The sequence below is a fragment of the Salvelinus fontinalis genome, chromosome 18, assembly GCF_029448725.1.
Source record: "Salvelinus fontinalis isolate EN_2023a chromosome 18, ASM2944872v1, whole genome shotgun sequence".
Classification (NCBI taxonomy): Eukaryota; Metazoa; Chordata; class Actinopteri; order Salmoniformes; family Salmonidae; genus Salvelinus; species Salvelinus fontinalis.
Window position 1 is genome coordinate 4238323 of NC_074682.1, and position 24169 is coordinate 4262491.

Sequence of the window (24169 nt, forward strand, 5' to 3'; positions counted from 1 at the left end):
CAAAACGAAAACAAAACACTTACAAAACTAACAAAATAAGAAAACGACGTAGACGAAATCTGAACATGAACTTTACATAACTACACGTAGAACTCACGGACAGGAACAGACTACATCAAACGAACGAACAGCCAAACAGTCCCGTATGGTACAGACATCGACGACACAGGAGACAATCACCCACAAACAAACAGTGAGAACACCCTACCTAAATATGACTCTCAATTAGAGGAAACGCAAAACACCTGCCTCTAATTAAGAGCCATACCAGGCAACCCAAAACCAACATAGAAACAGAAAACATAGACTGCCCACCCAAAACTCACGCCCTGACCATCATACACATACAAAAACAACAGAAAACAGGTCAGGAACGTGACAGCTCTCTGGTTTTGTGATGAAACAATAGCTTGGTTGAATTTATTCTGATACTGTGTCTTCTTATTGTCTCGGCCTTAGGCCTATATATCACGGTGTCGAGGCATATGAACAGGTTATAGGTGATTTTACCCTTGCACCGCTACTGGGAATAAGTCAAGGGGTACGAATACTTTCTGAAGGCACTGTGTGCCACCACCCCAAAAGGGCACTTGGTGAATGGGAGGGCAAAGCGGCAGCTGCTCGGGCACAGGAGGACTCCTATCTGTGCACGTGCCTGCTAAAGTGCAACCATTTTGGCTGCATATGCTCCTAGATATTTTTGTATTTAAAAAAAAAAAGAAATCACCCAGATAATAATTGTTGTAATGATAGGCTTCACTGTGCAGTCGTTTCAGAATGCCCTACAAAAAAAATTGGGGTGCAGATCTGTTTAATCCAAAGCCTACATGTAAAGAATATTAAAGATTGCATCAGTGATTTTTATTTCTTTCTGAAGACGTAACGGCATGGGAATGCCTGTGTCTACCACTTTTGCGTAGCCAGTTAGCGATGCCGAAACAGTCATTTTTAAAGGCTTTCCAAATGAAATGTTAACTGCAAAGTAGGTTTACCTGGCAGAGTGATATGATCTTATGAAGATTTGTATCAATCAGGTGGTCTTTTGTTTTGCAAACTACTGTTGAGCATGCAGTACAGAAATACCACCAGCCAAACACCAGTCTCTTGAGGTTCACAATTTAAAAAAAATTATTGTTTTCTTCCCCTGACCTCAAAAAGTGTCTCCTGATCTGGGTTAAGCATTGTTGTGGACTTACATAATCCAATTTAGTTGTTTTTCAATTTAAGAAAAATTGATTTTGAGAGTGAAAAGCTGTAAAAAAAGACTCCGAAACCTGGGAGAAAAAAAAAATCCAGTGTTTTCTGGTGTTATTATGGTGAATAAAATGATTGGTTGGTAGATTTTATCTGGCTGGTGGACCAAAACATTTGTTTCTAGGCCCTGTTCAGCCATGTCCCAGGAAGCCTAATATTCCACAAATGACTTTGTATTTTCAGTTACAGGTTTTTGTATCAACATTTTAGCTTTTTATAATAAACTAATGTCTTTACAGGGTTACATATTTGTTTCTAGAGCACAGCATGTCCTTCAAAAGTAACTACAGTTCAATATGCTATATCTCAATCAATACAATTATTTTTTTTTGTCCTGGTACTAGATTTTATGTTGTGCTCCTGAACATGTTCATTTAGATCCCTGATTAGAGCAACTAATGAGGTCGAAAACACGTCATGACTCTCATTTTAACTGGCTGCACACACAGAACTACTGTAATTCTGTTTTTCTTTTGTGTTATAACTTTGTATGAATGTATGTATATAAGATGTACACAGTCCATAGGACATATCCATTTTACAATGGTGTGCCCGTACATGCCACATTATTCTGTACTTGTAACTCAAAATGGTAGCAATAACACATATAGATGAGCGTTATAAGGCCTATCCAGTTTTACAGCCCTCTGATATAGTGTACTAGGCTGTGAACATTCTTCTCCTATGTGTGGCTGTGGGCTGTCACCTAATAAAACCCAGCTGGACACAAAGACCAGCTTGGAGACCCCCAGGTTACACCTCCCAGTCCCATCCACCATCCCCACTATAATGATTGGAATTCAGATTTATGTAAATGCGGTTTTGCATATGAAACCAGGCTTGGCGTGCATCTGCAGGGAGATGGGAAGGGCCGGTGGGAGTCTCCCGGCAACCTGGCGATGTCTGAGTGGTGAAGGTCAGAGGGGAAAGGTCATTGGTTATTAAGGGGTGGCACCCCTGCACACAAAGCAAAGGGTTCATTGTCACAAAGACTGGGGGTGGGGGCAAGCAGTGCTGGTGTGGTGGGGGTAGTTATTGTTGCCCCAAGACAACAGAGCTAGCCTGAAATCAACCCTACCACCCCCACACACCATCCGTTTTTTTTACCCCTGTTATTAATATTGCACTCACAATTGCGGCTGTCATTTCAGACACACTCTAATTTTAAAGGCATTCTGCCCCCCCCCCCCCCCCCCCCCCCCCCCCACACACACACACACACACTAAATGTCCCTTTCAGTTTGGTCCTCCCAATGGCTGCCAGTTATACATGACATGGGACCAAGTGTTCCTCGATACTAGTCTGCGAGAGATATGAGGATTATGGTAGTCAGTCGCTCAAGTTTTGCCCCAGCTTCCCCCCCCCATCCAAACTAAAGTCATCTGAACCTGAGTCTCAGGCGCCGACAGAGTTGAAAGTAAAGCCCCTTTTTCTCCTCCGCTCAAACTACGCTATAAAAGTAGAAACCCAGGAAGCAGTCCTCTGGGTCTGATGTGCTCTTCCTGAAAACTGCTTGATGTGCCTCCGTCTGGAGCAGAGCGGGGCTGCTGGCTGAGGTGTGTGTGTGTGTGTGTCTGTGTTGGTGTGTGTCCATGTCTGTGTTGGTGTGTGTCCATGTCTGTGTTGGTGTGTGTCCATGTCTGTGTGGGTGTGTGTCCATGTCTGTGTGGGTGTGTGTCCATGTCTGTGTTGGTGTGTGTCCATGTCTGTGTGGGTGTGTGTCCATGTCTGTGTGGGTGTGTGTCCATGTCTGTGTGGGTGTGTGTCCATGTCTGTGTGGGTGTGTGTCCATGTCTGTGTGGGTGTGTGTCCATGTCTGTGTGGGTGTGTGTCCATGTCTGTGTGGGTGTGTGTCCATGTCTGTGTGGGTGTGTGTCCATGTCTGTGTTGGTGTGTGTCCATGTCTGTGTGTGTGTGTGTGTGTCCATGTCTGTGTGTGTGTGTGTCCATGTCTGTGTTGGTGTGTGTCCATGTCTGTGTGGGTGTGTGTCCATGTCTGTGTGGGTGTGTGTCCATGTCTGTGTGGGTGTGTGTCCATGTCTGTGTGGGTGTGTGTCCATGTCTGTGTGGGTGTGTGTCCATGTCTGTGTGGGTGTGTGTCCATGTCTGTGTGGGTGTGTGTCCATGTCTGTGTGGGTGTGTGTCTGTGTGGGTGTGTGTCCATGTCTGTGTGTGTCCATGTCTGTGTGGGTGTGTGTCCATGTCTGTGTGTGTCTATGTCTGTGTGTGTCCATGTCTGTGTGGGTGTGTGTCCATGTCTGTGTGGGTGTGTGTCCATGTCTGTGTGAGTGTGTGTCCATGTCTGTGTGGGTGTGTGTCCATGTCTGTGTGGGTGTGTGTCTGTGTGGGTGTGTGTCCATGTCTGTGTGTGTCCATGTCTGTGTGGGTGTGTGTCCATGTCTGTGTTGGTGTGTGTCCATGTCTGTGTTGGTGTGTGTCCATGTCTGTGTCTGTGTGTGTCCATGTCTGTGTGGGTGTGTGTCCATGTCTGTGTTGGTGTGTGTCCATGTCTGTGTGTGTCTGTGTGTGTCCATGTCTGTGTCTGTGTGTGTCCATGTCTATGTCTGTGTGTGTCCATGTCTGTGTGGGTGTGTGTCCATGTCTGTGTGGGTGTGTGTCCATGTCTGCGTTGGTGTGTGTCCATGTCCATGTCTGTGTGTGGCCATGTCTGTGTTGGTGTGTGTCCATGTCTGTGTGGGTGTGTGTCCATGTCTGTGTGGGTGTGTGTCCATGTCTGTGTGTGTCCATGTCTGTGTGTGTGGGAGTGTGTCCATGTCTGTGTGGGAGTGTGTCCATGTCTGTGTGTGGGAGTGTGTCCATGTCTGTGTGTGGGAGTGTGTCCATGTCTGTGTGTGTGGGAGTGTGTCCATGTCTGTGTGTGTGGGAGTGTGTCCATGTCTGTGTGGGAGTGTGTCCATGTCTGTGTGTGTGGGAGTGTGTCCATGTCTGTGTGTGTGGGAGTGTGTCCATGTCTGTGTGGGTGTGTGTCCATGTCTGTGTGGGTGTGTGTCCATGTCTGTGTGTGTCCATGTCTGTGTGGGTGTGTGTCCATGTCTGTGTGGGAGTGTGTCCATGTCTGTGTGGGTGTGTGTCCATGTCTGTGTGGGTGTGTGTCCATGTCTGTGTGGGTGTGTGTCCATGTCTGTGTGGGTGTGTGTCCATGTCTGTGTGGGTGTGTGTCCATGTCTGTGTGTGTGTGTGTGTGTCCATGTCTGTGTGTGTGTGTGTGTGTCCATGTCTGTGTGTGTGTGTGTGTGTCCATGTCTGTGTGTGTGTGTGTGTGTGTCCATGTCTGTGTGTGTGTGTCCATGTCTGTGTGTGTGTGTGTGTCCATGTCTGTGTGTGTGTGTGTGTGTGTCCATGTCTGTGTGTGTGTGTGTGTGTGTCCATGTCTGTGTGTGTGTGTGTGTGTGTCCATGTCTGTGTGTGTGTGTGTGTGTGTGTCCATGTCTGTGTGTGTGTGTGTGTGTGTCCATGTCTGTGTGTGTGTCCATGTCTGTGTGTGTGTGTGTGTGTCCATGTCTGTGTGTGTGTGTGTGTGTCCATGTCTGTGTGTGTGTGTGTGTGTCCATGTCTGCGTGTGTGGGAGTGTGTGTGGGGGTGTCTGTGTGGGAGTGTGTATGTCCCAGTTCCTAACCTACCCAACTGGGACATTGTGCAGAGTGCAACTGAACAGACTCACCCAGCCCATCCTGTCATTGTACTGTACAGCATGTTTAGCTGGCTGTGTCCAGTGTGACAGATCAATCTCATGAGCAATAGTCATACGCATCCACTTCCTGTGTTCTCTGCCCTATGGGATTCACTTGGGTAGTTGACTTGGACCATTTGTGAAGGTTTACTCTCTTTCCAGTGATGCAACAAAACCATGATCCTTTATATATTTTTTTATTATAGCTTGAAACTATTGGAGGAAGCGACTGTGTGAACCTTTAACCCGGCACTATTTATTAAGTGCAACATGGTTGTTGAAACCTAATGAAGTTTAGTCCAGCCGCGCAAGGAGAACGTCCTCTGAAATCTTAAATGGCAAATTTTTGCACGGCACCGGCTCCCCGATGTCCTAGCTTGACAACTGTACATTTATTATCAATGGTTTTTTTTTTAGCACTGCCGGCTTTGCCACTGTCTAAATGAATGTCCTTGTCAATTACCATTTAGGCTGTCTGCAGTTAGCATCAGCAGCTAATGTGCCACCTAAAGAGGTTGGAGTACGTAAGGTAAAGTGCTTACAACATTATACAGTATGTTTATTTAGAAAGTAATCTCTCTAAATGTATTTTTCCTGGTTTTATTATGTCTTTTGACTTTCATGTCTAAAGAACTGTGCAGACGGAGGCCTGACGCTTGTTGTATCGAGTACTTATTCCCCCCCCACTTTTAAGCCGCTTAGTCTGTGTTGTGGCCAACTATAATAGACTTTCCAGACAGTCACAAAGGGAGGGAACTTTAGATCTGGGTTTTTGTTGCTTTCTGGGTGATTGTTATTGAGTAGGATTTTGAATTTGATGTCGATTGAATCAAGTCAATGCATGTATCACTCCTGCTCCCTCTGTGGAGTGAAACACGTAACTTCATACTTTGATCAAACGTTGTTGAATTCTGCATTGTTTTTTAAGAGTTTGGCTGCTGTCATCTAGCTGGTAAGCACAGTAGCACACACACACATCTTAAAGCCTGTTAATAGTTGGCTGTGAGGGGGAGGGAAGAGGTGGTGAAAATGTTGAATGTTTATGTCGGTGATGGTGTGTGCTGGGGCTACCCTCCGGTCTGAAGTGGTCATTGTTAGCGGCCTTGTCTAGACTGGCTGCCGGCTGGGTGTTCTTGCTGATGCATGCAGTAAACAATGCAGCATACTGGTCCTGAATGTTAATGTGTGTGTGTGTGTGTGTGTGTGTGTGTGTGTGTGTGTGTGTGTGTGTGTGTGTGTGTGCGCGTGTGTGTGTGTGTGGCCCCATAAAGAGGGGTGTGTCTCCTTTACCTAACCTCGAAATAGGAAACAGCTGGGTCTGTTCCGATTTAACAGTGCATTCGGGAAGTATTCAGACCCCTTCCCTTTATACACATTTTGTTATGTTACAGCCTTATTCTAAAATGGATTCAATACACATTTTTCCTTATCAATCTACACACAATACCCCGTAATGACAAAGCAAAAACAGGTTTTTAGATATTTTTGCAAAGGTATAAAAACAAAAAAACGGAAATACTTGATTTACATTAGTATTCAGACCCTTTGCTATGAGACTCTAAATTGAGCTCAGGTGCATCCTGTTTCCATTGATCATCCTTCAGATGTTTCTATAAATTGATTGGAGTCCACCTGTGGTAAATTCAATTGATTGGACATGATTTCGAAAGGCACAAACCTGTCTATATAAGGTCCCACAGTTGGCAGTGCATGTCAGAGCAAAAACAAGCCATGAGGTCATGTTATTGAAGGAATTGAAAAAAATTATCCTACATCTGAAGAACTTACAATGTGCAATATATTTTTTTACAAGAGACACACCTGCCAGATAGTGGTCACCTCAAGCTCAATAAAACCTGGGCTAATCAGGTGTTTTTTTTCATCACATAGTTCTGAGAGGAGACGGGAGTAGCTATTCGGATACACAGATCTACCCCGTTTTGTTTTGCATGATGAAGTAAAAGCTAAGGAAGGGAGATGCATATTATGGAACTGGTCCATTGCGTGAGTGCATGTCTCAATGTGTAATGTAGATGCACCTAATGAGGATAAACCTGAGTTAATAAGGCTGTTTGATTTATGATCATGTAAAGGGGTTGTTTTTGATGGGAGGAGACTAACTGCATTCTATCCGGTCCTGAAGATAAGGCTCCCCCCTCGAGAGCACCCATATACAGAATGAGCCACGCTTTAAGAAATGTCTCGATGGAGCTGGGCCTAGTGGATGTGTTGAGACATTTGAACCCCAATAGAAGAGATTTGACATTTTACTCCCACCTCCATACATGTTATTTTCATATTGATTACTTCTTTACACCAAAAATAAAGCATAAGGGCATGGATAAAAGTAAAGCATGGAAGATGACATTGAGAGATTGGAAACCGTGTATAAACATCCACAATCCCCCTCAATCCTCATCCAATTAAAAGAGGCTCGTAATGCACTTGATTCTCTGCTTACCGAAAAGATTGAGGGACATTTGTGATTTATAAAGCAGCTGTAATTCAGAAGGTTAAAACAAATTATGTTAATGCACTCCCTGCAACAAGACCCCAGGATATATCTGAAACCTTTTGCAGAGTTACATTTTTTTATGTATATTCGGATTTAGATGTCCTGAGCCTGATAAACTACAAGGATTCCTCCGAGGCATTGAAGTCCCTCATTCGATGAGCTCACCATGGACGGAACTGGATATACCAATATCAGAATGGTTATAAAAAAGATATATAAAAAAATTATAATAAGTCCAAGTTCTGATGGGTACATTAATGAATTCTATAAAACCTTCCCATGCCATGTCACTCCAATAATAGTGGAAGTGTTTTCAAATGTACTAGAAACTGGAGCGCTGCCTTACACTCAGTGTTATACATAAAGAAGGCAAAGATGCTACTGACTGTAATTCATATAGACCTATCGCTTTGCTCCAAAACTATTACAAACTGCTTACTTCCATCTTGGCAAAGCGACTAGGAAAGTTCATAACAGATATTATACATCCTGATCAAACAGGGTTCATTGCTGGTCGTCAATTCTCGGATAATATAAGAAGATGCCTAAATGTTATATCATCTGCCCAGACTCAGGGTGGGGAAAATATGGCACTGGCCCTGGATGCACAGAAGGCCTTTTGATTGGGTTTCAAGTGCTGCATGAATTTAGATTTGGCCCCAAGTTCATTAGATGGGTCCAAATCCTTTATTCGACCCCTCACGCTAGAGTCAGAGTAAGTTGACATTTATCTGCACTTTTTGTCAGTAAAATAGGGGTCTGGCAAGGTTGCCCACCGAGCACGCTCCTTTTTGACTTTAGTACTGAACTTCTTGAATTAGTTCACCCCCCATCAGGTACCCTGCCTGTCAGTTTTCAGGTGGCCTGACAAGGAAATAAAATACCTAGGTGTTGCTATCACTACCTCTCGAGGACCAGTCTAAAACAAACTATACCTAATTCATGTATGTGATAACCATAGATCTTAGATGATGGAAGATTTTACCTCTTTATTTACAGGAAAGGTGGAAACAATTAAGATGAATATTCTCCCCAGGCTGCTATTCCCATTTCAGACTCTTCCTGTTCTGGTCCCAGAATCCATATTTTAACAATTAGACTGTCTAAGGTTCCTATGGCAAGGTAAAAAAAAACAAGGCTGGGGTACAAAACACTCCAACTGCCAAAGGAATCAGGTGTCCTAGGATTACCAAACTTTAGGTGGTACTACTGGGACACCCAATTGCATCCAATGATCACTTAATCCAGATGGCGTAGTTGGCTAAATTGAACAACTCACTCAGAAAAATGGAGCATGACTCTCGAGTTAGTATAAAGTTGTAAAAAAATAAATAATAATGTTTGTGAACCGCACATCACTAGTTTAAATGCCAAATTATTGAATACAATAAACAATGTTAAACATTGTGTTTTTACTAAATATTTGTGTTACATCAACATATTTAATCATATTATCAGTAAATCCAACATGGCTATTATTATTTCTCTGGACTTTATGTTTTTAAATATATATATTTTTTTAAATACAAAAAAACATAGGAAATTAAATATACTCAGTAATATTACATGTTATTGTGTTACCCACATTTTTGTAGATTCATTTTTACAGTGTACTTTTATGTAGTGGAGTTTGTTTAGCTGGGGTTTGTTTGTTTTTTGTTTAGGTTTGTTTTGTCTAGTTCCCGCCCCAGACGAAAACTAACCGGATTCCTGCCAGGGCTCTTGTAGTTAGACGGGTTTGACTGTGGTGGTGGAGGTGGTGTTCTCACTCTAGACACAGTGTTATGTCTGGACGAGTGTTGAGTCTGTCTGCAGCTGTGGCTGACAGGCATGGCACGTTTTCAGTGCTGGAGAAACTTGGCAGCCAACTGTTTATAGATGAGGCTGCCATGCTAGCGAACGTCTGTGTTCCCTCCAAGAGACCGTTTACACAGCGCAGACCTGGAACATTAAACCTAGCACCTGTAGCAGCACCTGGAAATGGCCTCTCTCTATCAGCATTTTAGGCCCATGCAGTCATTAGTTGTTCTGTTCCCACAAGCTTTTAAAGTCAACAGTAGAGCAGACTGTTGGGTTTTTATTATCAGAGTGAAAGTGAAACATTTTCACTTGAAGTCTTGAACTTTCTATTCCCATAAGAATCCCTTCCTTTATATGGCCCGGTTATATAAATAGTAGTAGTATGTCTTCCCTGCAATTGGCCTGTTATGTCTTATGTCTGGACACCCGTTGGAAAGATTTATTGTAGGGAGGCACTCACAGTGGACAGGTTTTAGGTTTGGATGTCTATGTTTATGGATGTTGTTAGGGGAGACAAAGCAGATCCACCCTTTTCAGACTGTAGCCTATATAATAATTATATCTAGCACCACCCCAGCCCAAACCGGGAGTGACTGTCAGACAGAGCGAGGGGTGCTGGAGCTATGCCAAGCGCTGGATGACTTGCTCTTTGCTCCCCAGTCTGGCTCCTCTTTTATCTTATTCAAATGAAGGGGGGTGTGGATGAGTGCCCTTGGTGACAACAGATAAATTAGGTGGTGAGCCTGGGACCGGGGAAGGCGAACCGAGGGCTAGCTCCCTTTGGCTAGAATAACAATGAGCGTCCCCCCCGCTCGGCCCGCAGACAGGCCAACTGATAACAAGGTTAGATTTTCATACGCTTCAGACATCCAGGTCTGTGCGTACCTGCCGGAAGGTGAGGCAGACTCGTGCCTGCGGTGGGCAGAGGTGCCTGTGCACTAGTCGTCCGCTGAGCTGTGAAGGATGGCACAGAGGAGGAAGCTCCACTTGCGATTCCGCCATGATGCTTTGAAAACATAGGGCGCAGACGTGGCAGACGGCTCTTAAGCTTCCCTTTTCAATCTTTAGGAAGAGATGGTTATTTTTGTCTGTTTAGTACCACTATTGTCAGCTCCATATTGTGACGTCGCTGTCTATTCGTCCATGTTTCAAGGGTGGGGAATCACAGGGAGGGTATGTACTGTACCTTAGGACACAAACATACAGTACACACACAACTCCAGACTATGAAGGCGCTAACCAGCAACCTCCCCCCTAACCCACGGTCTGTCTCGCCAGAACCGGACCTTTTGAAACTCCCCTTTCTGTCCTGTAGCCACAGACTCAAGCAGCCCTATTCTTCCCATTTCCAGGGCTCCTTCACCCATCCAACTCCTATTTGCTTTAGGACACTCTTGTAGCAATGTGGAAGTAGTCAAGTTAATCCAGTGGCCCGGCTCGTCCTTTGTTCTTCCCCTCACTTGTTTGTTTCAGTAATTTGCCAGCCAGGCCTCCACTGTGTCTTATGATAGATGGGGTGGGGAGTTAGGGGCGAAATTAGGTGGGGCGGTAGATGGGGGATGTAGTCTAGGATTCCCTGAAGCTGCCAGCTCTGTCTAGTCTGAGAGAGGATAGGGAGGGGGTGACATCTCCCTTGGGACAAATCCGAGATGAGAGAGAAAATGTGCATTTATTTTGTTTATCCTGCCAGCGAGTGGTGAGTACCAGACATTCAACATATTTCACGAGTTTAAAGTGGCACAGACATGGTGAATATGGTAAAGATGGCACGGGTGTCTTGTTTTGCCCCTGGCACCTTGACCTGGTTATGACGAGACTCGAGCCCCCCCCCCCCCCCCAAAATGAAATTCACTCTTCAAAGCCTGACCGATTCAGACAAGCGTCGGCCTCAGTCACAGACCGAAAGTGGGTTAGCACAAGCTGTGCGCTGGAACAAACATTGGCCGTGCTTCTTCGGGTTTGCTTTTCTTCCTTATGGGTCATTCCACCTCGAAAAGCAGAAGAGGATCTCAGATTGTACTTTTATTATTGAAGAGGCCAACATTGAAACTATTAGAACTGCCTAATGGTTTGCTTGTTCATCAGGAAGGTTTAACTAATCCAAACCTTTTTTGAAGGAAATAAACCACACACACAGGGGCCGTTTCCTGGACACAGGTTAAGCCTAAGAGAACGACAAACTGAATTGCTTTCATGGAGAAATGCCTTGATTTGTGAGGATGCCCATATAATTGAATTTCATTATGTGCAAAAGCTGTTGGTTTACTACCCAAAGTTGCAAAGAAAATGTTGTGATCCATCTAATAAACACAAGAGACTAACAATATTAATAAAAAAAGGTGGGGCAGACATCTACAGTCGTGGCCCAAAGTTTTGTGAATGACACAAATATTAATTTTCACAAAGTCTGCTGCCTCAGTTTGATGGCAATTTGCATATACTCTAGAATGTTATGAAGAGTGATCAGATGAATTGCAATTAATTGCAAAGTCCCCCTTTGCCATGCAAATGAACTGAATCCCCAAAAAACATTTCCACTGCAACAAAAGGACCAGCTGACATCGGGATTCTCTCGTTAACACAGGTGTGAGTGTTGACGAAGACAAAGCTGGAGATCACTCTGTCATGCTGATTAAGTTTGAATAACAGACTGGAAGCTTCAAAACGAGAGTGGTGCTTGGAATTATTGTTCTTCGTCTGTCAATCATGGTTACCTGCAAGGAAACACGTGCCGTCATCATTGCTTTGCACAAAAAGGGCGTCACAGGCAAGGATATTGCTGCCAGTAAGATTGCACCTAAATCAACCATTTATCGAATATCAAGAACTTCAAGGAGAGCGGTTCAATTGTTGTGAAGAAGGCTTCAGGGCGCCCAAGAAAGTCCAGCAAGCGCCAGGACCGTCTCCTAAAGTTGATTCAGCTGCGGGATCGGGGCAACACCAGTACAGAGCTTGCTCAGGAATGGCCGCAGGCAGGTGTGAGTGCATCTGCACGCAGAGTGAGGCGAAGACTTTTGGAGGATGGCCTGATGTCAAGAAGGGCAGCGAAGAAGCCACTTCTCTCCAGGAAAAACGTCAGGGACAGACTGATATTCTGCAAAAGGTACTGGGATTGGACTGCTGAGGACTGGGGTAAAGTCATTTTCTCTGATGAATCCCCTTTCCGATTGTTTGGGGCATCCGGAAAAAAGCTTGTCCGGAGAAGACAAGGTGAGCGCTACCATCAGTCCTGTGTCATGCCAACAGTTAAGCATCCTGAGACCATTCATGTGTGGGGTTGCTTCTCAGCCAAGGGAGTGGGCTCACTCACAATTTTGCCTAAGAACACAGCGATGAATAAAGAATGGTACCAACACATCCACGAGAGCAACTTCTCCCAACCATCCAGGAACAGTTTGGTGACAAACAATGCCTTTTCCAGCATGATGGAGCACCTTGCCATAAGGCAAAAGTGATAACTAAGTGGCTCGGTGAACAAAACATCAATATTTTGGGTCCATGGCCAGGAAACTCCCCAGACCTTAATCCCATTGAGAACTTGTGGTCAATCCTTAAGAGGCGGGTGGACAAACAGAAACCCACAAATTCTGATGACAAACTCCAAGCATTGATTATGCAAGAATGGGCTGCCATCAGTCAGGATGTGGCCCAGAAGTGACAGCATGCCAGGGCGGATTGCAGAGGTCTTGAAAAAGAAGGGTCAACACTGCAAATATTGACTCTTTGCATCAACTTCATTTAATTGTCAATAAAAGCCTTTGACACTTATGAAATGCTTGTAATTATACTTCAGTCTTCCATAGTAACATCTGACAAAAATATCTAAAGACACTGAAGCAGCAAACTTTGTGAAAATTAATATTTGTGTCATTCTCAAAACTTTGGGCCAAGACTGTAGTGGGCAAAACCTACTTTCACAATAATTTGTATTAAAATTGCAAGTGACTACAATGGTTAATTTCTCTGAACAGGGTGGTAAAAACCACCAGATCCACAGGGAATACCTTACATAGGATGACGACACAATACTCCAAGCGGCAACTCGATACTACTTGTCCGACATGTAGAACTAATACTGTAGTAATACTCGTTCTAAGTATCTCCCTTTATGGTTTTGACAATTTAACGTCTTATCCAATGGTAAGAAGAATTTTGGTCCAATTCAGTTGTTCAGTATTATATCCAAACTGGATATTCAGTACTACATTTAGTGAATAGTAAATGGATCCTATAAATCAAAAGAGCCAATTTGAGTGCAATCAATTTCTCAGAGATCAAAATAAAGTATAAAGTAAATAATGTTGCAGGAATGCTAGTCTTATCTGTTTCTAACTACAGAAAGGATTTCAGAACAATCTGTGATGGTGGGTGTCATGGCTTGCTGAAAGGACATGGAAAGACTCTAATACCAGTCTGTGTGGGTTTTTTCTAAGCTGTACCTTGAAATCAAGAATCTATATTTATCTAGTTGCAAAGTCTGTAGGCATTCAGATTATACATTTCCTTCATTCCTGGTTTAGGACCAGTTCTTAATTAAGCCACAGCGTTGTGTTCCTTCGGTGGACAGACTACGTTGCACTTTGGAGAACAGTTGCTTTTTGCAATTCATTTGGTTCTTGAGGTAGTTTGTTGCCCTTCGTTGGACTGGGATTGTGTGCTGCCTGGCGTAACTTGGCATAGTGCATGAGGGTTCGTGTAGACCAGGGGTCGAGAACCTATGGCTCCCGAGCCAGGTGTGGCTCTTTTGATGATTGTATCTGGCTCGCAGATAAAACAAAATATTCTCACTTTTTTTTAAATTTGTTTTATTTTTTTCTCCCCTTTTCACCCCAATTTTCGTGGTATCCAATCGCTAGTAATTACTATCTTGTCTCATCGCTACAACTCCCGTACGGGCTCAGGAGAGACGAAGGTCGAAAGCCATGCGTCCTCCGAAGCACAACCCAACCAAGCCGCACTGCTTCTTAACACAGCGCGCCTCCAACCCGAAAACCAGCCGCACCAATGTGTCGGAGGAAACACCGTGCACCCGCCCCCCTCGGTTAGCGCGCACTGCGCCCGGCCCACCACCTGAGTCGCTGGAGCGCGATGAGACAAGGATATCCCTACCGGCCAAACCCTCAATAACCCGGACGCCACCCAGGACCACTGCGCCACCCGGGAGGCCTATTCTCCCTTGTTTTAATCCATCCATCGATTTTTCACTGCTCATGTCCTGTTCAGGGCTGCAGGAGCAATTGTCCATTATTTTAATTAAATGATACTGGCCTACGTTGGCCGTTGCCAGGTTAAACAGGTAAACGCCTCCTTTTGAATCAGTCTGCTCGGTCATTAGCTCAAAGCTAACCCTTCGACGAAGAAGATGGCGAAAAGAAAAAAAGATGACGAGTATCGTACATTTCAGGACGAATGGACCGAAGAATTCGCCTTTGTGGATAGAGCAGGTTCTGCGGTGTGTCTAATTTGCAATGACAAAATTACATCGATGAAACGGTCGAATGTAAAGCGGCACTTCGACAAATTCAGAAGCTTATTATACTGACATTTAGTTGAATTCACTTTTAAAATATATTATATGGCTCTCACTGAAATACATTTCCAAATGTTTTGCTTTCATGGCTCTCTTAGTCAAAAAGGTTCCCGACCCCTGGTGTAGACTAATGGATGGGCCCACAACCCCTGCATCTCGATGGCTCAGTGTCTCCCACACACACGAATGGAATGATGGTTCGAGTCCCTTCCCGGTGCTTCGTTGCAGTGGCTTTAGTTTCTCTCTCTCTGTTTTGCAATTCCGCTCTTGTGAAAATATATTGGTACCAAAATACATTATAAATCCATTCATGGGACAAGCGTGGTGAAATAAAGGTCAACTGAAAAAAGCACTGCACTGTGTGCTCTCCATATCATTGTGTCAAGTCTGCCCGCTTATCTCCCTTATAGTGTTTGTGTGCGTTATGTCCACTTAGTGTGTGTGTATATTCCCATGCTGTGTGTCCCGTTCGCCTCAGTTGGTAGAGCATGGCACTTGCAATGCCGGGGTTGTGTGTTCGATTCCCATGAGGGACCAGTATGAAAAATGTATACACTCACCTACTACTGTACGTGGCTCTGAGTAAGAGCGTCTGCTAAATGACAAAAACATTTGTGTAAACATGTGTTTGTGAATGTCTCTTAACTAGGCCTATGAGTCTCATATTCAGCATCTCAGTAAAACTGGGTTTGAACGGGGTGTGGTTTGCTTCTGAGTCCGGAAATGCTTAACAGACACGCCGGGCAGCAATTGAAAGTCGCTCTGAGGCGTTAAGCTAAGTCTGAAAACATAAAATACAGAGGCAGAGATTTTAAAGAGCAACAATTCTGGTTTTGTTTGTCTTAATGGCCCCCTTTCCTCCTGACTAGTTGACAACCATAGTTCCACGAGACCTGTTTTCCCGACAGCTCTTGTCTGGACTCACCGCTCGTTCTATCAAATCCATTTAGACTCCTTCATGCATGCCCCTGTTGTATGGGTTGAAATAATTACTATAACTTGAGTTTGATTAAAGCACAGTCAGCTTTGTTTATTGAACATTTTCTCCCCCCCCCCAAGACTTGTCCAAACAAAGACTCCAGGAAGGTTTCCCATTACTTTGGGCCTTTTCACCCTCTCTCTCTCTCTCTCTCTCTCTCTCTCTCTCTCTCTCCCTCCCTCTCTCTCTCTCTCTCTCTCTCTCTCTCCCTCTCTCCCTCTCTCTCTCTCTCTCTCTCTCTCTCTCTCTCCTCTCTCTCTCCCTCTCTCTCTCTCTCTCTCCCTCTCTCTCTCTCTCTCTCTCTCTCTCTCTCTCTCTCTCTCTCTCTCTCTCTCTCTCTCTCTCCCTCTCTCTCTCTCTCTCCCTCTCTCTCTCTCTCTCTCTCTCTCTCTCTCTCTCTCTCTCTCTCTCTCCCCCACCACCTAACCCACTAGACATGTGTGAACATACACTTAAACGCTCACAAACACCTATGAAGTTCACCAAAGCTCCAGCCATAAGCTGGGTGTTGGGTGGTGCCTGCTTTGCTTGCAGTTCAATTGGCTCTTCTAAGAAAGCGTAATCTCATAATTTCACTGAAAGCTCCACACACTGGTATTGATTTTTACAATATAGCCTTTAACAATGTTTAGATACAATGCCTGTCACGTTCCTGACCTGTTTTCTGTTATTTTTGTATGTGTTTAGTTGGTCAGGGCGTAAGTTGGGGTGGGCATTCTATGTTTTGTGTTTCTATGTTTAGGTTATTTGTAATTAGCCTTATATGGTTCTCAATCAGAGACAGGTGTTTGACTTTTCCTCTGATTGAGAACCATATAAAGGTAGGCTGTTCACACTGTTTGTTTGTGGGTGGTTGTCTTCCGTGTCTGTGTCTGTGCACCACACGGGACTGTTTCGGTTTGTTTGTTGGTTCGTTCGTTTGTTGTAGTCTGTACCTGTTCGTGCGTTCTTCGTGTTTTATGTAAGTTCTCATAGTTCAGGTCTGTCTACGTTTTCGTTTTGTTATTTTATAATCATTTCAAGTGTTCTTCGTGTTTCGTCTTTAATTTAATAAATTCATTATGTCATATACAAACGCTGCGCTTTGGTCCAATCCCTACTCCTCCTCTTCGGACGAAGAGGAGGAGGACAACCGTTACAATGCCAGCCAAAATGTAAAGTTGTAGAAGTCAGACGACTTCACTGTATGTTTTCTCCTAGTTTGGTTGAGTATAAATCAACAAAAATATTGATATATTATATTTGGGACATATCGCCCAGCCCTACTGACTAACCTCTATCTAAGTTCGCAACTTTTTGACTGAGCAGATCGGTGTTAGCATCTACGCTATAATTTCCCTATATAAGGCAAAAGGTGATTCCTCACAAAACTAAAACAAACCAAAAATACCATGCTTTTATTGGTTTTCACAAAACGTAATCCATAGAAGGGTCCTTTTGGAGGAAGGACTGTTGATTTACGTGACATTTGTAACTTAAAGCATAATTGTGAAATAATTAATTGAAGTTGCAATATTTGTGACATTTTGGCCTTACCCAGGCCTCCTTTAACACTCCATAATGTTTGAAGGTGCTAGAAAGATTGGTGTTTACCGTTTTCTCTGTAACCTGAGTATTTTTATTACATTTTCTTACATTTGATATTTGAATATTGAAAAATATATTTTCAATATTAATGTTTTTATTTTCCGTTATTCATAAATGAATGTAATTAAATAAAATTGTTATTGAAATCAAAATACTACTCCTATTACAGTGCAGGTGGCAAAGGTTCATATGACACAAATGTTTGCTTTGTAGCACCTACAGAAGAAGCATTATGTAGTCTTAAAGGAGGCCTGGGTAAGGCCAAAATGTCACTAATATGTCAACAATCCTTCCTCCAAAGGACTGTTCTGTGGATAACATTTTGTGAAAATCCCTTACATCATGACTTTTTTCCCCTTTTAGTTTTGTGAGAAATCACCCGAAAGCTAAATAATTCACTCAGCCCAACTTCCCCCTTGCCACTCCTTTTTTCCTCACCCGTATCAATAGTGTGAGTATCCCAGTCTAAAGTTCCCACACTTGTTGGTTGTGTGACTGTGGCTCCAAAGTCAATGAAAAGTGATGTGCTTTGTCCCCACTCGTGTCTCTCTATCACTCATCTCTGTCTAGGTCTCTCGCTGCTCTGCCCTTCTCAGTAACTCTGCACAGTGCAAACCTGCCCTGTCTGCTCTGAGCACTGCCGCCCCTTTCAATGCAGTCTTTTCTCATCTACAACCCCCTCTGTCACAGACACACACAGGCATGCATGCGCACACACACACACACCCCTCCTTCCTGCCCATGTGAACAGACAGTTTTACAGACTGATAACCCCCATCCTTCCTTGTACACACACACACACACACACACACAAACTGCTATCTGGCCACTCCCAACTTCCCACGACTAAAGGCCTCCACATGCTTCTGTTTGGCAGGCACCTAACACCGAAACGAGTGCGCTCGCTTACTCCCTTAAAATACCTTTGTTTGAAAAATGAGAAAAGGTACTGTTTGTCCATCTGTTTTTTATTTTTTATTTTTTTATCTGCTAACATTTCTAAAAGCCTGTTTTTGCTTTGTCATTCATTTTAAAATGAAGCTGTAACGAAACAAAATGTGTAAATAGTCAAGGTGTTTGAATACTTTCCGAAGGCACTGTATATTCTTTTTTTTCTTTAAAACAACAATAAAATACTATACAATACACAGACAATAAAAATGTCCGCTCCCATCCGTAGGTGCTCTGGTCAGTGTGTGCGCTCGCTCCCACCTTCCCAGAGACGCCGGCAAGGCAAGGCCCTGCTCCCGGCCCAAAGGGATTTTCTAAGGTAGGGGAAAAAACCAAGCTCCACCCGTCGCCCGGGCCGGCATGGAAGCGAGCGCACCCATAACTGCCACGACCAGAACACACACCGCTCACAGCATGAAACCAAACCATAAAACATAAATAGCAAAATGCAAAACATACAATAACCACATCCCCACCCTCACTCCTGATTTTAGAGGAACTCAAACATTTAGATTGTACATTCATGTATATAATTATTCCAACACTCTTCAATTCCACCCTTCAGACAGCCACAGATCAACCCATCTTTCCCAATAAATCATCCTTCTACCATTTCCTCTCGCAATACATCCCTCCATTCTCCCATGATGTCTTAATAGAGACTTGCACCTCCCCAGCTGCAACATTTCTTCCGAAAAAATAAACCCTAAAAATATTTTTTTTTACTCAAGAGCACAATGATATTTCCCATTGACTGACTGTGGTCCTTCAAATCCCCCAGCAATACAGTTTGCAGGTCCAACCGCACCCTGATATCATGGGATAACAACCATTCCTGGACCAGACTCCAAAAAAACATTTCCATTTGCATTCCTCAAGGTAAGCCAATCAGGAGCATGAAGGGGAGCGCGGCTGAATCAACGATAAGATGAATCACTTCCATTTCGCTTGCCTTTCTCATAACAATATTACTTCTCTCATGCCATGGTTTGTCTGTTAAAATTGACCCAGAAACGATAGATAGAAAATGGACTACTGGAATAAAGTGCATTATTGTACGTCAATTGTAAAGTCTTTTGTCTGTAATGTCTTTTTCGTTATGTGTTGGACCCCACTAAGACAGACTAGCTGTCTCCATTGGCATCGACTAATGGGGTTCGTAATAAATCAAATCAAAATATCAATTAATACCAACACAAAAAGACTTCTCACAAGACACAATGTTGGTTGTAGACGATGTAGCTGGCTTCATTGTTGCTTTGATATATAGCCTCTGATATGATGTAAGCCTAGCCTATGACATAGGGTACCCAATAACACCATGTCCCTGGATTCTACATAATATAATATCCCAAATAGACATGTCAGTGGAACCAGACATTTGGCTCTGTCTATGGAACCCCCAAGGGGGGGAGAGTGAGTGTTTGGGCTGGAGAGCTGAAGCCCAGCTGGATAGGGAGAGAGGGGGCCTAGGGAGGGGGGTGAAGAAAGGGAGAAAGCAAGCCAGTGGGCACTGCGATGCGGTCCTATAACTAGGCCACTCCGGAACATTCAATATCGTCTTGGTAAGCATCTCCAGTATATATTTGGCCTTGTGTTATATGTTATTGTCCTGCTGAAAGGTGAATTTCTCTCGCAGTGTCTGGTGGAAAGCAGACCGAGCCATTCCGTTTCTTTTTATCCTAAAAAACTCCCTAGTCCTTACCAATGACAAGCATACCCATAACATGATGCAGCCACCACCATGCTTGAAAATATGAAGAGTGGTACTCAGTGTTGTGTTGGATTTGCCCCAAACATAACGCTTTGTACTGAGGACATAAAGTTAATTTCTTTGCCATTTTTTCCCACGCAGTTTTACTGTAGTGTCTTATTGCAAACATGATGCATGTTTTGTAATATTTGTATTCTGGACAGGCTTCCTTCTTTTCACTCTGTCATTTAGGTTAGTATTGTGGAGTAACTACAATCTTGTTGATCCAGCCTCAGTGTTGCTCCTATCCCCGTTTTAAAGTCACCATTGGCCTCATGGTTTCCTTCCTCTCCGGCAACTGAGTTAGGAAGGACGCCTGTTTCTTTGAAGTGACTGGTTGTATTGATACACCATCCAAAGTGTAATTGATATTGCTAAAATGATTTTCACCATGCTAAAAGGAATATTCAATGTCTGCTTTTTTCATTTTTTTCCCCCATCTACCAATTGGTGCCTTTTATTGGAAAACCTCCCTGGTCTTTGTGGTTGAATCTGTGTTTGAAATTCACTGCTCGACTGAGGGACCTTTACAATTATCTGTATGTGTGGGGTACAGAGATGAGGTAGTCATTCAGAAATGTTAAACACTATTATTGCACACAGAGTGAGTCCATGCAACTTATTATGTGGCTTGTTAAGCAAATTTTCAGGCTTGCCATAAAAGTGTTGAATACTTATTGACTCGAGACATTTCAGCGTTTCATCTTTTATTTAATTGTAAAAACATAATTCCACTTTGACCTTATGGGGTATTGTGTGTAGGCCAGTGACACAACATTTCAATTGAATCCATTTTAAATTCAGGCTGTAACACAACAAAATGTGGAAAAAGTCAAAGGGTGTGAATACTTCATGAAGGCACTATATTTGTGTTTCTTTACCATAACATTTGACTTTAATGACTTGAGGAATTCTAGTAACATCTTTATTATCTGCAGTTTTTTGTATTTAAGGTTGTAAATCACCAATTTGTAAGTCGCTCTGGATAAGAGCGTCTGCTAAATGACTTAAATGTAAATGTAATGTAAATGTAAATAAATGTGTTATGAAGAAGTGTAATTTACAGGAAATTAATAAATATATAGGAATGTGCTTTGCAGTGGTAATGCTGGTAATTTCCTTTCTCTAATTTCAAGTCAAATTAACTCGATCAAAAAAATCAGTCTAGACTCAATGGCTTGGGCCACATCTGATCTCTCTTTTTTTCAGCCTCCTCATCCCTCTCCCTCTTTCTGTCTTTCTCATATCATTATTCCCTCCATCTTTGACCCATCTGTCTTTCTGTGGTCTGTCCTACCACTCCCCCTATCCCGCTCTCTCCCTCTGGAAAACGAGGTCTGTTTGTTCTCTTTCGTTGACTCCTCCCTCTACTTGCCCCCCATATTTCTGAGCGAGGGGGGAGGGGGGTTGCAGGAAGTCAGCTGTTGTGTCTGTCGAGGAATGTGTGTGAGAAAAAGTGGGGACAAGGCTGCAGACCTTTTGTGAGTCGCAGTGTGTGTGTCGTCTCGCTCTCGCTCACCAAAGTTCAGGTTCAGGGGGGTAACACGATGCAGCCGGTTTCAGGAGGTCCCCACCACCACTATAACTGCGTTCAAACTCCATGTAGAGGTGAGTTGTGCATTCTTGGATTTGGGATTTGAATATTTGTGTATCTTGTATTTTAAATGATTGTGTAAAGTTCATAATGCATTTGGAGTTTTTATTCCCAAGTCAAAAGTGTAACGCGATGAGTCATTGTGCTCTCTTTCTAGACTTTCTCGATTTTCAGTACCTTTTCCAATTGTGTGGTTGTCTGTGTTTAACTACTGCGATAAAAGCCTTTGTTGATGTGTGAGGATGGCAAACTCTCCTTGAATGCAGCTGCAACTCAGACAACGTTGTGTAATAGTTGCTGGTAAGAGTTTTATGGAATTTTGGAACAAACTATTATCAAGTCTGTCCAGCCTGCGAGAGCATTTCAGTATCTGGGTTATGTACACACTCTTTGCATAGCTTGGTCTCTTTGTCATCTTGAATAGAATAGGTTAGACGGTTTCATAGAGGAAGCTACTGTGTTATCTTATGCTTTGCTTATCTGTTTAGTTAGGCTGTCTGTGTTTGATGGAAGTAGTTGCTTGGGGCAAAAGTCCCTGCTGGTTTTTTGTATGTCGGGCTGTCCGTGAACTTTCTCTCTCTTTCTCTCTGACTGCTGAAGTGTCACCAAGTGTGTCTGAGTTAGAAAGAGTGTGTGTGTGTGTGTGTGTGTGTGTGTGTGTGTGTGTGTGTGTGTGTGTGTGTGTGTGTGTGTGTGTGTGTGTGTGTGTGTGCATGCTCTGTCTGTCTGTCTGGGGTCACATGGGGGAGGGGAAGGTCAGGCTGTCCTGCCCTGTCTCCAAACAAAGATTGCTCTGTCTGTCTGCATCGACACTGTTGTGAACTCTGCTGGGGAAAAGAGCTCCCATGGCCTCAGGATCAATAGAGCCTCTAAGCTGACCAATAACTTCAATCTTTTCACTTCACATGCACAGACAGACAGACAAACGGAGACGCACAGGCACAAACATACTGTACACACACACCTTTTGGAGTGTATCACTATGGTGATAATCACTAGTGATATTCAAACATAAGAATGTCATAAGCATTTCACAGTAAGGTCTACACCTGTTGTATTCGGCGCATGTGACAAATACATTTGATTTGATTTTAAAGGATTCTGTTGGTATTGGGCAAGATGTCACCCAAGTTGGGATTTTCCAGGAAGTAAATAACACACTTTTCACTGGAAGCAGCCAATCAATTTAAATAACATTTTATTTGTCACGTGTTTGTCACGTATTTGTCACGTGTGCCGAATACAACCTTACCGTGAAATGCTTATGACATTCTTAAGACATTCTTTTGTTTGAATATCACCTGCCCATGTAATGCTTACTTACAAGCCCTTAGCCCTTAACCAACAATGCAGTTGAAGAAATAGAGTAAAGAAAATATTTACAAAATAAACAACTTTTTTTTTTAAATGTAATAAAATCAAAAAGTAACACAAGATTTACATAACAGTAACAAGGCTATATACAGGGGGTAGTCCGGGTGGCCATTTGATTAATTGTTCAGCAGTCTTATGGCTATGCGGTAGAAGCTGTTAAGGAGCCTTTTGGTCCTAGACTTAGCCCTCCGGTACCGCTTGCCATGCGGTAGCAAAGAGAAAAGTCTATGACTTGGGTGACTGGAGTCTTTGACAATTCTGTGGGCCTTCCTCTGACACCGCCAAGTATATAGGTCCTGGATGTCAGGAAGCTTGGCCCCAGTGATGTACTGGGCCGTACGCACTACCCTCTGTAGCGCCTTATGGTCTGTAGCGACTTAAGCCCTCTTCACGACTGTCTTGGTGTGTTTGGACCATGATAGATCATTGGTGATGTGGACACCAAGGAACTTGAAACTCTCGACCCGCTCCACTACAGCCCCGTTGATGTTAATAGGGGGCCTGTTTGGCCCGCCTTTTCCTGTCGTCCATGATCAGCTCCTTGGTCTTGCTCACATTGAGGGAGAGGTTGTTGTCTTGGCACCACACTGCCAGTTCTCTGACCTCCTCCCTATAGGCTGTCTCATTGTTGTCGGTGATCAGGCCTACCACTGTTGTGTCGTCAGCAAACTTAATGATGGTGTTGGAGTCATGCTTGGCCACGCAGTCGTGGGTGAGCAGGGAGTACAGGAGGGGACTGATGTTTTTATATATTTTTTTATTTCAACTTTATTTAACCAGGTAGGCCATTTGAGAACAAGTTCTCATTTACAACTGCGACCTGGCCAAGATAAAGCAAAGCAGTGCGACATAAACAACACAGAGTTACACATGGAATAAACAAACGTACGGTCAATAACACAATAGAAAAGTCTATATACAGTGAGTGCAATGAAGTAAGATTAGGGAGGTAAGGCAATAAATAGGCCATAGTGGCGAAATAATGACAATTTAGCAGTTAAACACTGGAGTGATAGATGTGCAGACGATGAATGTGCAAGTAGAGATACTGGGGTGCAAAGGAGCAAAAAAATAAATAACAACATGGGGATGAGGTAGTTGGGTGGGCTATTTACAGATGGGCTATGTACAGGTGCAGTG

General features: G+C 43.5%; 1 protein-coding gene across 2 annotated transcripts in view; it reads left to right on the top strand.

Moving 5' to 3' along the window:
* LOC129814828 (protein TMEPAI-like) overlaps positions 1 to 24169 on the top strand; it is an 86854-nt gene that overhangs the window by 43333 nt on the left and 19352 nt on the right. The window contains exon 1 of one of the 2 annotated variants that reach the window (XM_055867890.1): positions 21152 to 21669. The exons of the other annotated variant lie outside the window; for it this stretch is intronic. Within the exon in view, the coding sequence (XP_055723865.1) occupies positions 21609 to 21669 (61 nt within the window). The 5' untranslated portion in view covers positions 21152 to 21608. Of the gene's footprint in view, positions 1 to 21151; positions 21670 to 24169 lie in introns of those variants that run through there. 2 annotated transcript variants of the gene reach the window in all.